At 49.8% G+C, this 12,998-nt stretch overlaps 1 protein-coding gene across 4 annotated transcripts in view; it reads right to left on the bottom strand.

The window, feature by feature from the left end:
- Positions 1-7,048: 7,048 nt before the first annotated feature.
- Top1mt (DNA topoisomerase I mitochondrial) overlaps positions 7,049-12,998 on the bottom strand; it is a 23,761-nt gene continuing 17,811 nt past the window's right edge. For all 4 annotated transcript variants that reach the window (XM_031346416.1, XM_031346415.1, XM_031346414.1 and 1 more), the window contains exons 13-14: positions 7,710-7,856; positions 7,049-7,236 (exon numbers count right to left, since the gene is read on the bottom strand). In XM_031346416.1, coding sequence (XP_031202276.1) covers positions 7,134-7,236; positions 7,710-7,856 — 250 coding nt within the window. In that variant the 3' untranslated portion in view covers positions 7,049-7,133. The remainder of the gene's footprint in view (positions 7,237-7,709; positions 7,857-12,998) is intronic.

Here is a 12,998-nt window from a genome sequence, read left to right on the forward strand (position 1 = left end):
GAGGAAGAGGAAGAGGAAGAGGAGGAAGAGGAAGAAGAGGAGGAGGAGGAGGAAGAGGAAGAGGAAGAGGAGGAGGAAGAGGAGGAAGAAGAGGAAGAGGAGGAAGAGGAAGAAGAGGAAGAAGAGGAAGAAGAGGAGGAGGAGGAGGAAGAGGAAGAGGAAGAGGAAGAAGAGGAGGAAGAGGAGGAAGAAGAGGAAGAAGAGGAGGAAGAAGAGGAGGAGGAGGAGGAGGAGGAAGAGGAGGAGGAGGAGGAAGAAGAGGAAGAGGAGGAAGAGGAGGAAGAGGAGGAAGAGGAGGAAGAGGAAGAAGAAGAAGAAGAAGAAGAAGAAGAAGAAGAAGAAGAAGAAGAAGAAGAAGAAGAAGAAGAAGAAGAAGAAGAAGGAACTAGAGTATTGTATTATTCACAGAAAGGTTAGCAAGAACGGGGCCTCCCTGGTACATACTTTCGCAAGCTCAGAAGAATAGCAATAGTTGTTTACTAAGGGCTGGCTGGTGGTGGGTTATTACAATAAACTAGAATTGGAACTATGGCTAGGACATGAAGCCTCTGCACCCAGGGTGTGAAGCCCTCGAACCTGGCTTCTAAGAATTTGCTGACTTTAGATAAGGCTGACCTTATCTCAGTTGTAACCACTGCCTGGTTCCTGCCAATTTTCATGTACGCATTTTTCCGTTTTGTTTAAAGAATCATTATGCATTGGATGACCTCTGTGTACCTTGGCTGATGTATTATCTAACTTCCTTATTTCTTCTGTAATGACTATAAAAGTCTGATGCTTACTTTGAGAAATTACACTCAGATTCAGCACTCTCTTTTTGTTTGTTTGTTTGTTTGTTTGTTTTTTCGAGATAGGGTTTCCTCTGTGTAGTCCTGGCTGTTGTGGAACTCACTCTGTAGACCAGGCTGGCCTCGAACTCAGAAATCCACCTGCCTCTGCCTCCCAAGTGCTGGGATTAAAGGCGTGCGCCACCACCGCCCAGCCAGATTCAGCACTCTCCTGACTGTGTCTGCCCACGGCACCCTCAAAGACTATGACGGGACACAGAGGACCCCACCTGAACTATGATGATGCTGACTACCGGGAAAATACCTGCTCCATGCTTTGCCTACTCTGGAACCCTGCCTGAACTGGGAACAAGCAGGACCTTGGGGAATTAATGCCCCTCTTTGCCTTGTCAAGGCAGGCCAATCTCTCATGTTCCTCCTCCACAAGAATGTATCTCAACCTTCTGGGCCTGGCAGCTGAAGGCAGATGATGCCCAATGTGGCAGCCAGAGTTAATGCTGCCCTGTGTGATGGTTGAAGACATCTGCTTCTGTTTGAAACCTGCCCCTGACCTCTGCCCCTAAAGAAACCATGGAGACCACAATGGAGGGTCCCAGAGTAACTGGCCAGGTTATGGGTAAGTCTGTCATTTGCACCGATAGAGAGGCCATTGGGGTTATACTTCCTGCTCAATTTTAGCCGTATCAGATCTCTGAAGATGGTGATGGCTAATGGTAGCTTTATCAGTTTGACAATAGCAAGCACCCAGATCACACCCCTGCCCTGAGACACACACACACACAGCTACAACTGCCTAGTTAGTCCATGTAAAAACTCAGGCCTTGCTTTTTCTAGAGCTACTAAGTCTCATGCTAAAAATGGCAAACTTCACATTCACAAAACAGGTTTTAATATAACTTTTTCATTATTCCTTTATTTTTAAAAAAAATTTTTTTTGGCCTTTTCCAAACAGTGTTCTCTGTATAGCCCTGGCTACCCTAGGACTCACTCTGTAGACCAGACTGGCCTTGAACTCAGAGATCCACCTGCCTCTGTGGGTGTGTGCCAGTATCACCCAGCAAAACTTGCTTTCCAATGACTGGTCTTGGTACCAACCACCTATGATTCATGGTAAATAACTGAATTAAAAAATATTTGGAGTTTATAAAAGTTATGAGGGCCTAGGGAAATTCAGGGTATATAAATGCACGATGTAAAAGTCTGAGGACATGAACGTTAAATAAACTGCGTGGCTCAAAGAAAGTAATTTAACATATATAACAAAATTTGTAAAGTTTCAGACTTCTTTTCTTCTTGCTATGTTGCTATTATTCTAAGACTTCAGAGGTTCAGAGTTTTAACATTAATCATGGAGTTCTGATAAGCTATTAATCTAGCTCCGGAAAAGCACTGATTACTGTTACCCATTGTGCTGAAAAGGTCGCTGACCAAACTATATATCCAGCCAGAGACAGAGGAAAGAATGTTCATGCTTTTAACCCAGAATCATTTTTGGGGTCCCCAAGCTTTTGCAATGGCTCAAAGGCCTGGGTTGACTCCAGCTGTTTGCAGACACTGGCTAACCGCTTTTTCTACAATGAGGATTTCAATGCAGATCAAAAACACTGGTGATTCTAATGTATCTAAAACTTTCTCTGTTAACTTTAAAAACTATTTCATGTAAGCTTTAGGGGAGTTGTGACTTGGATCCACCTGTCAAACAGACTCCAGATAAGTAGTCCTGTAGGTCAATAGCCTAAGCTTCCCCACCTGAAGTCCCCATCAGAGTTCCAATCAACTACGGACTGCAAACTACGCCACAGTGACTACAGTCCCTATACTATGTGTACTAGATGCTTCTAACAAAATGTCCTACCAGTGTGAGCCCCCACTGCAAGACAGCATTCAGACCCGCTCCTTTCAAAACGACCTGCACTGCACTAGTTCCACACCAGAGGCACCCCGCCCCCTCCCAGCCTTTGACCAGCTTCGTAGCCTTCGTGAGCCCTGACAACAAAGTCCCAGTCTTTAGCTGGCATGCAGTTATAGAAGAGAGTACTTTGTCCCTTATCATTAACTAAAGGCTGGACTGCTGGGTCCAAAGGAACCTAGTTCCTCTCTACCAAAAAGAGGTCATTTCCCTTCTCTCTGGCAAAATGGACAAATAGCTATGTATGATGCCTATTAGCGTAGCAAAGCTCATGCTGTCCCCAGGAGCCTTCGGTATTACAAAAACTTGCTAAAATTAGAGAGTTACTCATCTGGGTGTGGCGGTGAATACCTTTAATCCCAGCACTAGGGATGCAGAGGTAGGCCAGCCTGGACTACACAGTAAGTTTCAAGACAGCCAGGGTTACACAGAGAAACCCAAAAAAAAACCCAAACCAATGCCAGGCAGTGGTGGTGCACGCCTTTAATCCCAGCACTTGGGAGGCAGAGGCAGGTGGATTTCTGAGTTCGAGGCAGCTTGGTCTACAGAGTGAGTTCCAGGACAGCCAGGGCTATACAGAGAAACCCTGACAAAAACAAACAAACAAAAACAAAAACAAACAAAACAAAACAAACAAACAAAAAAACCAAACCGCCACTAAAACACAAAAAAGGTTTACTCCTGAGGCTGGGATCTAACCGAATAACTACTTCATGGTTACCAAATTTTACCTTGCTGCTCATTTCCTCTCTCTTTGTTTTACACATCCTAATTCTCATTTGTAGATATCGATGTCAAACACTACCAACACCAGGAGCCCTAGGTTTAAATTCCCCTACCTCACCATTAGGGAATGTGATGGCTACACCCTCCATTTTATGCTAGGAATCTTGCACCTTGATGCCCACTAGCCATTTGTCTTTAACTCCCAGAAACCCTGACTCAGTGACCTTGACCCACAAATGTACATCTGTGACCATCTACCGGTTACGACAAAGCTGCCTGCTTTTTTGCCTGCTGTTTTGGCTTCTGTAACCTGCTTATGCAGACATTCAAGGCCTGAGGTCGCCCTCACTACCTAACCTTTGCAGAGCAGCACAGCTCCTGGATTGTTTGTGCAGGCGCTCAAGGTCTTCTTGTGAGTTTTGCCAGGCGGTGGTGGTGAACGCCTTTAATCCCAGCACTTGGGAGCCAGAGGCAGGCAGATCTGAGTTTGAGACCAGCCTGGTCTACAGAGTGAGTTCTGGGACAGCTAGGGCTACACAGAGAAACCCTGTCTTGAAAAAAAAAAAACAAAAAACAAAAACAAAAACAACAACAAAAACCTTCCCTCGATCTTGCTCTGTCTTCTTGCCCCCTCCCCACCTCTCCCTATTCCCTTCCCCCGTCTCTCCACTTACTCATGGCTGGCCTCTTCTCCTCTCCTCTCTCTCTCTGCCTTTCTTTGTCTCTACTACCCTTTCAACAAACTTCCCCATACCCTGAATAAACTCTATTCTATACTAAAAAAAAAAAAAAAATCCCTCATCCCTTCGCATAGCAGTCTCTAGTTTGGCTCTGACATTGTGGTCTTGCTAGCAGTTTCAATAAACTTAACTATTCGTTAAATTATGTTAAATGTCTTTTCTTGAGGGTCTTGAACTTCATAACACAAGCTTCTGGCCTGAGAGTTCCTGGGATTGAGCTCTGAAACTAAGGAGTGGCCAGGACTACCTACAGTCAGAATACCATGAAACGGGGACCTTGGCTGGGGGGGTGTGCCTGGAATAAATGTGGACAGGGTCAGCTTGCCCTTAGGTGCCCACATTCTCCAAGCTGTGCCTAGAGGCCAGGTAGACTGGCCTTCATCCTGATGTGGGAGCCTGCCATGGTGTTCCCTCACATACACGGTTCTGGCACTTTCTAACCATAGCGTGTTCTCCCCTATCAGCCCTCATGTCTTAGTTTTCCCATTCCCTTGCACCCCTACTGAAGAGGCTGCAATGTAATCTGGTTCTAGATTTGCAACACTCCAACCAAACTTCAGAGTTCTAGCCCGTTAAACAGCCACATATAATTTCCATATAGGTGTGCCTTTTTCCTTGTAGTTGATTAGACTGGCCTTGCCCGGTGCTGAAACCTTCTGGCCGGAGCAGAAGGGTCCTGGGCAGCACCTCTGGGCCATGGTGGGCTCAGTGGTATAAATGCCCCTTAAGAGCAGGCATGGCTACTGACCACTGAGAGTGGGGGTGGAATTGGGCCAGGGAGTGCAGGCAGGGCTGCAAGCCTTCTGGAAAGCCATGGACAGCCAAGGGAGTTGGGGTGGTCAGCAGCTGCAAGGTAGAAGGTAGTCTCTGCCCGGCCCATGGTAGGTTTGGGGTCACCCAGTTCGAAGTCGTAGCTGGCGCCACTCAGGTTATGTATTTTATGTGTGGTATTTGCTTTTTGGGAGAGGGGTGGGAGGATAGGTCTCTCTACATAGCTCTTGCTGTCCTGGAACTCACTATGCAGGCCAGGCTGCCCTTGAACCCACAGAGATCTGCTTGCCTCTGCCTCCTGAGTGCCGGGATTGAAGAATATGCCCAGTTGTTCTCCCATTTTCTATAAGGTACTCAAGTCCATCGAAGAAAGAGAACTGTTTTTGAACTTTGACTTAGTTAGGGTCTTACTGCTGTGAACAGAAACAATGATCAGGGCCCTCTCTTAAATTAATTGGGGCTGGCTTACAGGTTCAGAGGTTCAGTCCAGTATCATCAAGGCAGGAGCATGGCAGCATCCAGGCAGTCATGGTGCAGGAGGAGCTGAGAGTTCTACATCTTCATCTGAAGGCTGCTAGGAGAAGACTGAATTCCAGGGAGCTAGGACAAGGATCTTATAAACCCATGCCCACAGTGTCACACCTACTCCAAGGCCACACCTCCTAATAGTGCCACCCCATGGGCCAAGCATATCCAAACTTTAACAAACCTGAAGGAAACAAAACCAGAATTCATAAACTCACTAACGGGGCCATTTGGATGGTTCAAGCAAGCACTCCAGCTACAGGAAGCCGGGGCGAGAGGATCACTTAAGCCCAGGAGTTTGAAGGGAGCCTGAGTGGCAGAGAACACTCTCAAAAGCCAGGAGTGCCAAGGGACTGAAAGGAGCCTTGTCATTAAACACGATGTCTTGTTCTCTTTATTTTACCTACTCGACATTTCCTTCCTCCCTCCCTTCCTCCCTTCCTTCTTTTGAAGCCAAGGTCTCATCACGCTGTCTCTGGCCTCTGTTTCTAGACTCAGGCAATCCTCCACTGCGGCCTCTTGAGCAGCCTACAGGCAGGGGCTGCCACACCCAACGAAGAACTCAAACAGGAGAACGAGGTCTTGAGAAGAGAAGAATAGCCCAACTCAAGACAAAGTGGAGGAAATTCTGTTACCAGACGGAAAGGGTGGGTGCAGCTCAGTGCAGCGCTCGCTCAGCGTGTGCCAGGCCCTCTGAGAAGCCAAGCTTGCTCCCCAGGCCCTGAGCCCTACACGGATGCCTTTACCTCCTATATCCCATGGTTCCTTTTTCTTACTGTCCAAGCACCGTAGGGCCTGGCATGGGGGAAGGAGGGATGTGGAAGAGCTGGATCCTGCTGGCTGAGCCCTGCAATTGTGGCTGCTCCTGTCACATACCAGCCACTGTGAGAGCATCCTAGGCATGGAGGGTCACCAACAACCACACTTTTCTGGAGTCCTCTGGGCTTGTCATGGGGCTTCACTTAAATTCATGCAGTGGGATACAGAACCAGGGAGGGCACTGGTGCAAAGCAGCAGCCAACCGCAGGCACGGCCAAGCAACAGTGACCCTTGTGACCCCAGAGGACGCAGAAACTCAAGGAGCAGGACAAAGACCTGGACGAATACAAGGCTGCTGAACCGAGGCAGAAAGACATGAATGGAGGTGTGGTCTGTGGGGAAGGCAGGAGACAGCCAGAGGTGTGGTCCTTGGTAATGTGTGTTGGAGGGGGGTCAGTAGGAACGTGTGTTGGGGAAGTGGTCCGTGGTGACATGTAGTCCGGGGTGACATTGTTGGGGGTGTGGTCCGTGTTGACGTGTGTGCTTGCCGTGCATGGGTCCTGGACTCCATCTTAAGCTTGCCTGAGGCAGGGACTGAAAATCACCACTGGAAACTATGATAAGGACATGTGTAACCTTGTGTGGAACTAAGGTATATAGTGATGGGTCCCAGCCACCCCAGCCTCCAGGCACCCTCTCTCTCTTCTGCTCTCTCCTCGAACAGAGGCTGCACTCTGGAGGCTGGAAGCAGCTGGAGATGCTCAGGCCATGCTCAGAGTGCTTCCAAGGTCAGTGTTGTTGGGGCCTTTGTTCTAGGTCACAATGACAAACACCTTCCCCCAACATTTTATTCTAGAAAACCACAATCCTGCTTCCCAGTGAGAAAGACAGTTTCATCAGTGGCAAAGAGGCTGCTTAGAATTCAAAGTCTTCACCTGCCTGGTTGAAGGCCCAGGCAAACCTCTCTCTCTGGGTCTTGTTGTAGATCTTCTCTATGGGCACTCCAAATCTCTTACACCTGTAGGTAACAACATGAGTTCTGAGCCCTGCCCTGGGGGCCAAGGTGTGGAAAGAGGTGGTGGCCTCTGCTCATGAGGGTGACCTAGACACTGTGCCACCCAGACCTGGGCACCACACCCAATTGTATCCCCTCCCCAGGTATCAAGACATCCCTGGTATGGCCTGGGTAGCCACTGAGCAAGGTCCGACCCACCCCCAGTCCCCAGTGGGCAGACCAAGCACTCGTGTGATTTAGTGCTCACAGGGTACTGGCAGTCCCAGCCACCCCAAAGCTCAGAGGAAAGCGGTCTAAAGACAAGAGGATTCAGACTCAGGAACTGAGTCACAGGGTCATCCAGTTAGGTGGTCCCTGTCACAAGAAGTTGTGCCTAGCACAGGGCCAGGTACAGGATGGAACACCTATGGGACTGTACTGGGGCCTCCCAGAGCCCTCAGGTCACACACGGGCACAATGGCCTCAGGCCTACACACCAGGCGACGCTGATCCTGGGGTCCAGGTAGTTGAGCTTGGCAGTGCCCAGGGCCACCTGCTTATTCTCTTCCTTGTCTGTGGCCTTCATGCACAGTCGAGCCAGCTGTTCTTCCAGCTTCAGCAGCCGCCGCTGCTTCCGAAGGAAACTGTTGGAAGAAGGGATCCTTATGCCCGCTGCTGAGAGCAGACCGTCGACACCACCTCCTCTGCCCCACCTTCACCTCCCTTCTGCAAATGGCCTCATTAGCCTTCTCCAGGCACAAAGAGAGAGAAGTCCAGAGGGCTCAAAACCAAGGCCAATCCGCACCACACCCAGGGAAGCTGCTGGCTCCACGGATGGGGGGAGCCATGTGATACCAGCAAGGGAGCAGGAACTGGAACTGATAGATGCCTCTGTGACTAGAGAAGCGTCCAGCCCTTATTTCTGTCATCTTAAAGAAATGGGGCTGGAGAGTTAGCTGAACAGTTAAGAGCACTGGCTGCTCTCCCAGACAACCTGAGTTCAATGTCTAGCACCCTCATGGCAATTCAGAACCGTCTGTAACTCCAGTCACAGGGGATTCGACACCTTCTTTGGGCACCAGGCACATGGTGCACAGACATGCAAGCAGGTAAAAGACTCATAGATAGAAAATGATAGATTAAAAAAAAAAGACTTATTAAAGAAAATAAATTTTAAAACAAGGTCCCCCTTTGACCTTTCTCCTTACCCGCCCATAGCAACCTGCTCATGATCCTGCCACCGAGCAGTACCCTGATCCCAACCGCAGGAACCAGTGCTGCAGACACAAATGTGGGAGAGCGGACATTCATGGGAATGAGCTGCAAAAGGCTAGGAACACTCTGCACTTGCAGCAGGAGCCACAGCAGCCACCTGCTCAGTGACAGCCGCACTCCACCAACGGCAGAGTCACTGTCAAGAGCACAAGCAGCAAGGCCAGGAGGCCAAATGTGACCTGTGGCCACCATATGCAGGGAGGGAGGCAGGAAGAAGCCTTCTACCCCGAAGAACAGTTCGGGTGACACATGGGGACATTTCGCAGCAGCTGTGCTGTGACAGCTGCACGCCTCACTGAATGCCCCCTGGTCTAACTGACATCTGCAGCACGCCACTGTGAGAAGACAAGAGCTCCATCCCCGCACCTCAGGAAGCTTGTTGCAAGGAGAAAACTTCAGCCCTTAAGAGCCATAGTCACGTGATTGGGAATGCTCAAGGACATTCCAGAAGCACAAAGGAGTGGGGGTGCCATGGACACAAAGTCTTATCACTGACTATACCCGAAAAAACAACGGAACTGACTCAGGAAGGAATATGAAGCCCGGACAGATAGATGTCAAGCAGAGTCTAAGCTGATCAAGAAAAGCTGATCCCAAAGCAAAGCCCTCATAAGGGCACCGCCGGAGCACTCCACCAAGCGCCTACAGAAGAACTCCACCAGCACCAGGTCTCCAACAAAGGAGAGAAACATCCCAACTCATTTCGTGAGGTCGGCATTTCTCTGATCAAACCAGACAAAAGCATCCCTCTGGAAACAGAAGAGAAGCTTCAACGAAACAGAAGCCAGATGAGACAAAGGGCAGAGATCACAGCCATGGGAATGCAGCGAGAGCTTTCCACCGGAAACAGTTCAGTGCCGTGCATGGGTCTAAATGGACAAACCCCACTGTCACCTTAGAAAGAATACTCGACAGTCCCCCGCACCCATCACGGTCACACATGTGCACACACAACCCTACAAATCCTGGGAGAAGCTATTGAAAACACACAGTGCCCATCATGCTGATGACTGAAACTGAATGCCTCTCAGGTCACATGCAAGACACAGTGACCCCCACCCACTGTTAACACTGCTCTGGAAGGTGTAGCCAAGTCAATAGAAGGAAGCGTAAGGCCTTCGTGCCAGACAGGAATAATCGAGCAACTCCGCGTGCACGGGTGGTGACTATCCACCTGCACACACCGTGGCAGGAGCAACCGTTTACGAGAGCAGGGAACGAGGCAGGCAGACTACCAGCATCTGCACTTCTGTAAGTTAGGTGGTCACCCAGGGTGGTAAAAGTCACCACTGCGAGGCTTGGCTAGCTACCCACAGGACAACCCACAGGACAGGCTGGCCTCTGGGTGGTGCCTGGAATTAATATCTCACGAGGGTTCCTGCTATTCTTGCTCATTAGGCTCAACATGTTGCACAGACAGACAACATAGTTCATGCTGAGCCTGGCTTTCCTTCTTAAAGTCTGGGTCTTGGCTCATGGTAAAGGGTTCAGAAACTTTCCAGATAGACGGTGTCTCACATATGTGGTCCCTCGAGTGTCATCCCATTTGTGGTGCCAAGAATAAATCAGCAAGGAGCCTGAGTTCTCCAACATTTTCTTCCCTTGTGAAATTTTCCCTTTTTTGACCCCGCCTCCTTTGCCGCATGATCAGCTCCCAGCATATGCTGCACCCCCTTAGACATCAACCCAGATGTGCCCCCAGGGCACAATGGTGACTCTGAAACACGATGGAAGTCCTATAGCAAAACAAAAGACACGGCGTGGTGGCCAATGCTCCCTGTGCCCCTGGAGCCTGGACTCAAACATTATTACAATGGCGAGGAGGCTGCAGGGCACGGGCTGCTCTTCCAGCGACTCAGACTTGATTCCTAGAACCCACAAGGCAGCTCACAACCATTTGTGACTACAGTCCCAGAGGAGCTGATGCCCCCTTCTGGTCTCCTTGGGCATTCTGTACACAGACATACATCCGTGCAAGCAAAACTTCCATACACATAAAAATAAATACATAATTAAAAAAAAATGGTAGGGTAAGATGTCAAGATCACCTGGGTGTGTTGGGGGGGGCTGGGTGTGGTGCTGCATGCCCTTCACCCCAGCACTCAGGAGGCAGAGGCAGTCAGAGCTCTTTGTGTTCAAAGCTGGCCTGGACTACATAGCAAGTTCAGGGCCAGCCAGGGCTATGTAATGAGACCTTGTCTCAACAGCCACCCTCACCTCGGCCCAAAATAAAAAAACCAACAAATAAAAGACTCTACATCTAGACACACAAGTGAAACTGGTGCACTGTTGTTTCCCAGTAATGAGTACCGAGGGCTTAGCGCCATAAAAGGTGCAGAGATAGGGGGTAGGGCAGTGTTTAAGGCCACAGCTGCTTCTGTAGCCGGTGGGTGGGAGCAAGCGTTGGAACTGAAACCCAGAGTGTTAAGGTCCGAAAGGTCTTCCTAAGTGTCCTGACCATGGTTGTGCCTCCTGGAGGCTTTGAGAGGCAGACTAAGGGATAGCCACCCAGGGCTCAGATGTAGAGTCGGGTTGCTAGTGAGCTCTGAGGCGGGGACTCTGGACTGACACCCCTTTTCTGAGCAGGTCAATTCTGACTCTAACATGTTGAGGTACAAAGGCTCAGGGCTGGACTCAGTTCTCTGGTGTCCTCTCTGGGGTCCTGAGTTCACAGATCTCCCAGCTGGTCCTGGTCCTGACCTAAACCTGGCATTGCCTACCACAGCAGCTCTACCAACTTTGGGCACTCCTCCGGAGACCTAAGCTGAGAGCCTCTGCTGCCTGCCGGCTCCCCTAACACTGGCCACCATGGAAAATCAGGAGTGGCAGCCTGTGTCCATTTCCTAGCACAGTGGATCCTGTAACTGCTGCTTCAGCACAAGGCACGCCAGATGGGACTCAGCCCTGGAGGACTCAATGCTGATGTCAGCTGCCTGCATGAGCAGTTTGAGGCCTCTGACAAAGAGCCTGATTACATCCTGCCTTCCCTTGGGGAGACAGTGTGGCTGTCAGACACAGTTTGCTGCAAATGGGGCTGGCTACTGCCTAAGTGGTCAGGAGTAACTCCTATGCAGGGCACATGAGCCCTCTTACACTTGGCTTCACCCAGGACACAGCCTGCCTGTGAGTTTAAAGCCCCATCTGTGAAAATGTTCCTGTCCAGATGTGGCCTCTGGATGGGAAAGCGACTATCGGCAGGGCTGTGTTTACTGAATGTGAAATGTGGATCCTGTATCAAGGTGTGGGGGGAGGGGAAAGGGCAGTGGGTGACAGCTGTGACATGCAGAAGGGACAGCACTGAGTGACAACCTCAAGGTACCATGGCAGCCTCAGACAGAGGCTCCCACAGAGTCCTGGACGCGGCTCAGGCGCTCTGCCCGCTCTGCTCCACTGTGGTCAATCTCAGCCCTGAGCCTGCGACCTGTTATCACTGGACCCAAGGGGATCCCTAACAAAACTAGCCATGGACAATCCAAGTATGAGCTAAAAAGCCTATTTACACCTGCATGGAAACACAACACTTAGCTTTTTCTTGAAAAACTACAAATGTTTGCTGGCAGGTTAAGGAAGACTCAGTTTAAATTATATTGTTGGTTTTTTTTTTTGTTTTTTTTTTTTTTAAACATAAGCTCTCATGTACGGCCCTGAGTTTGCTATGTAGCTGAGAATGATCCAGACTTCTGCTCCTCCTGATCTTCTACCCCAAGGGCTGGGATTACAGGTGCTTACAGATTGTGTTGTGTGCGACTCCGTACTGCATGGTGTGGGACTCTCAAACTAACCAGCAAGCAGAACACCATCCCTAAGTACACAGGGAGGAGTGTGGATTTCAAGTGTCAACATGACAGCCAAAACAACTTTTAGAGAGAAAGACTGAGTTAGGAGTTAGGCAGCAGTGGTGCATGCCTATAATCCCAGTCAGAAGGCCAAGGCAGGACTGGGGGTTCAAGACCAGCCTGGGGTACACAATGTGACTTTGTTTCAAACAAGAAAAGAAAAAAGTTGGCGGTCTCATTCTTCCTAATACCCAGTCACCAGGATGGACTGGGGCGGACACGGGACACAGATGAACAGAACAAAGCCAAAGGCCGTAAATGAACCCCACATCTGCAAACAACTGATTTCCAACACAAGGGCCGGGTGCACCTGGTAAGGACAGAAATGTTTTCTTAGCCCACAGTGCCAGAGAGTCTGGTAGTCACAGGAGTGAGGCTAAATCCTCAGACACCAGACAAAGGTGAATTCAAGATGAGCTGAGGACTACTGTGGAGCCAGAGAAAGTGTCAGGTACAGCAGAGTCAGAAGTGACAAGACCCAGTGGGCTCCTCAGGCAAGGCAGCCATGCCCACAAGCCCAGCACAGCTGCAGAGAAGCCTGAGGGGACATGAAGCAGACCGGGGCTGCAAGGATGGGAGGGGATGCTGATGGATACAGGACCTCTCTATGAAGCTGGCCACACATCTCTCAGAACTGTGGATTTTGTTTTCTTTTGTTGTTTGCTTGGTTTTGAT

The sequence above is a fragment of the Mastomys coucha genome, unplaced genomic scaffold (genome assembly GCF_008632895.1).
Source record: "Mastomys coucha isolate ucsf_1 unplaced genomic scaffold, UCSF_Mcou_1 pScaffold11, whole genome shotgun sequence".
Classification (NCBI taxonomy): Eukaryota; Metazoa; Chordata; class Mammalia; order Rodentia; family Muridae; genus Mastomys; species Mastomys coucha.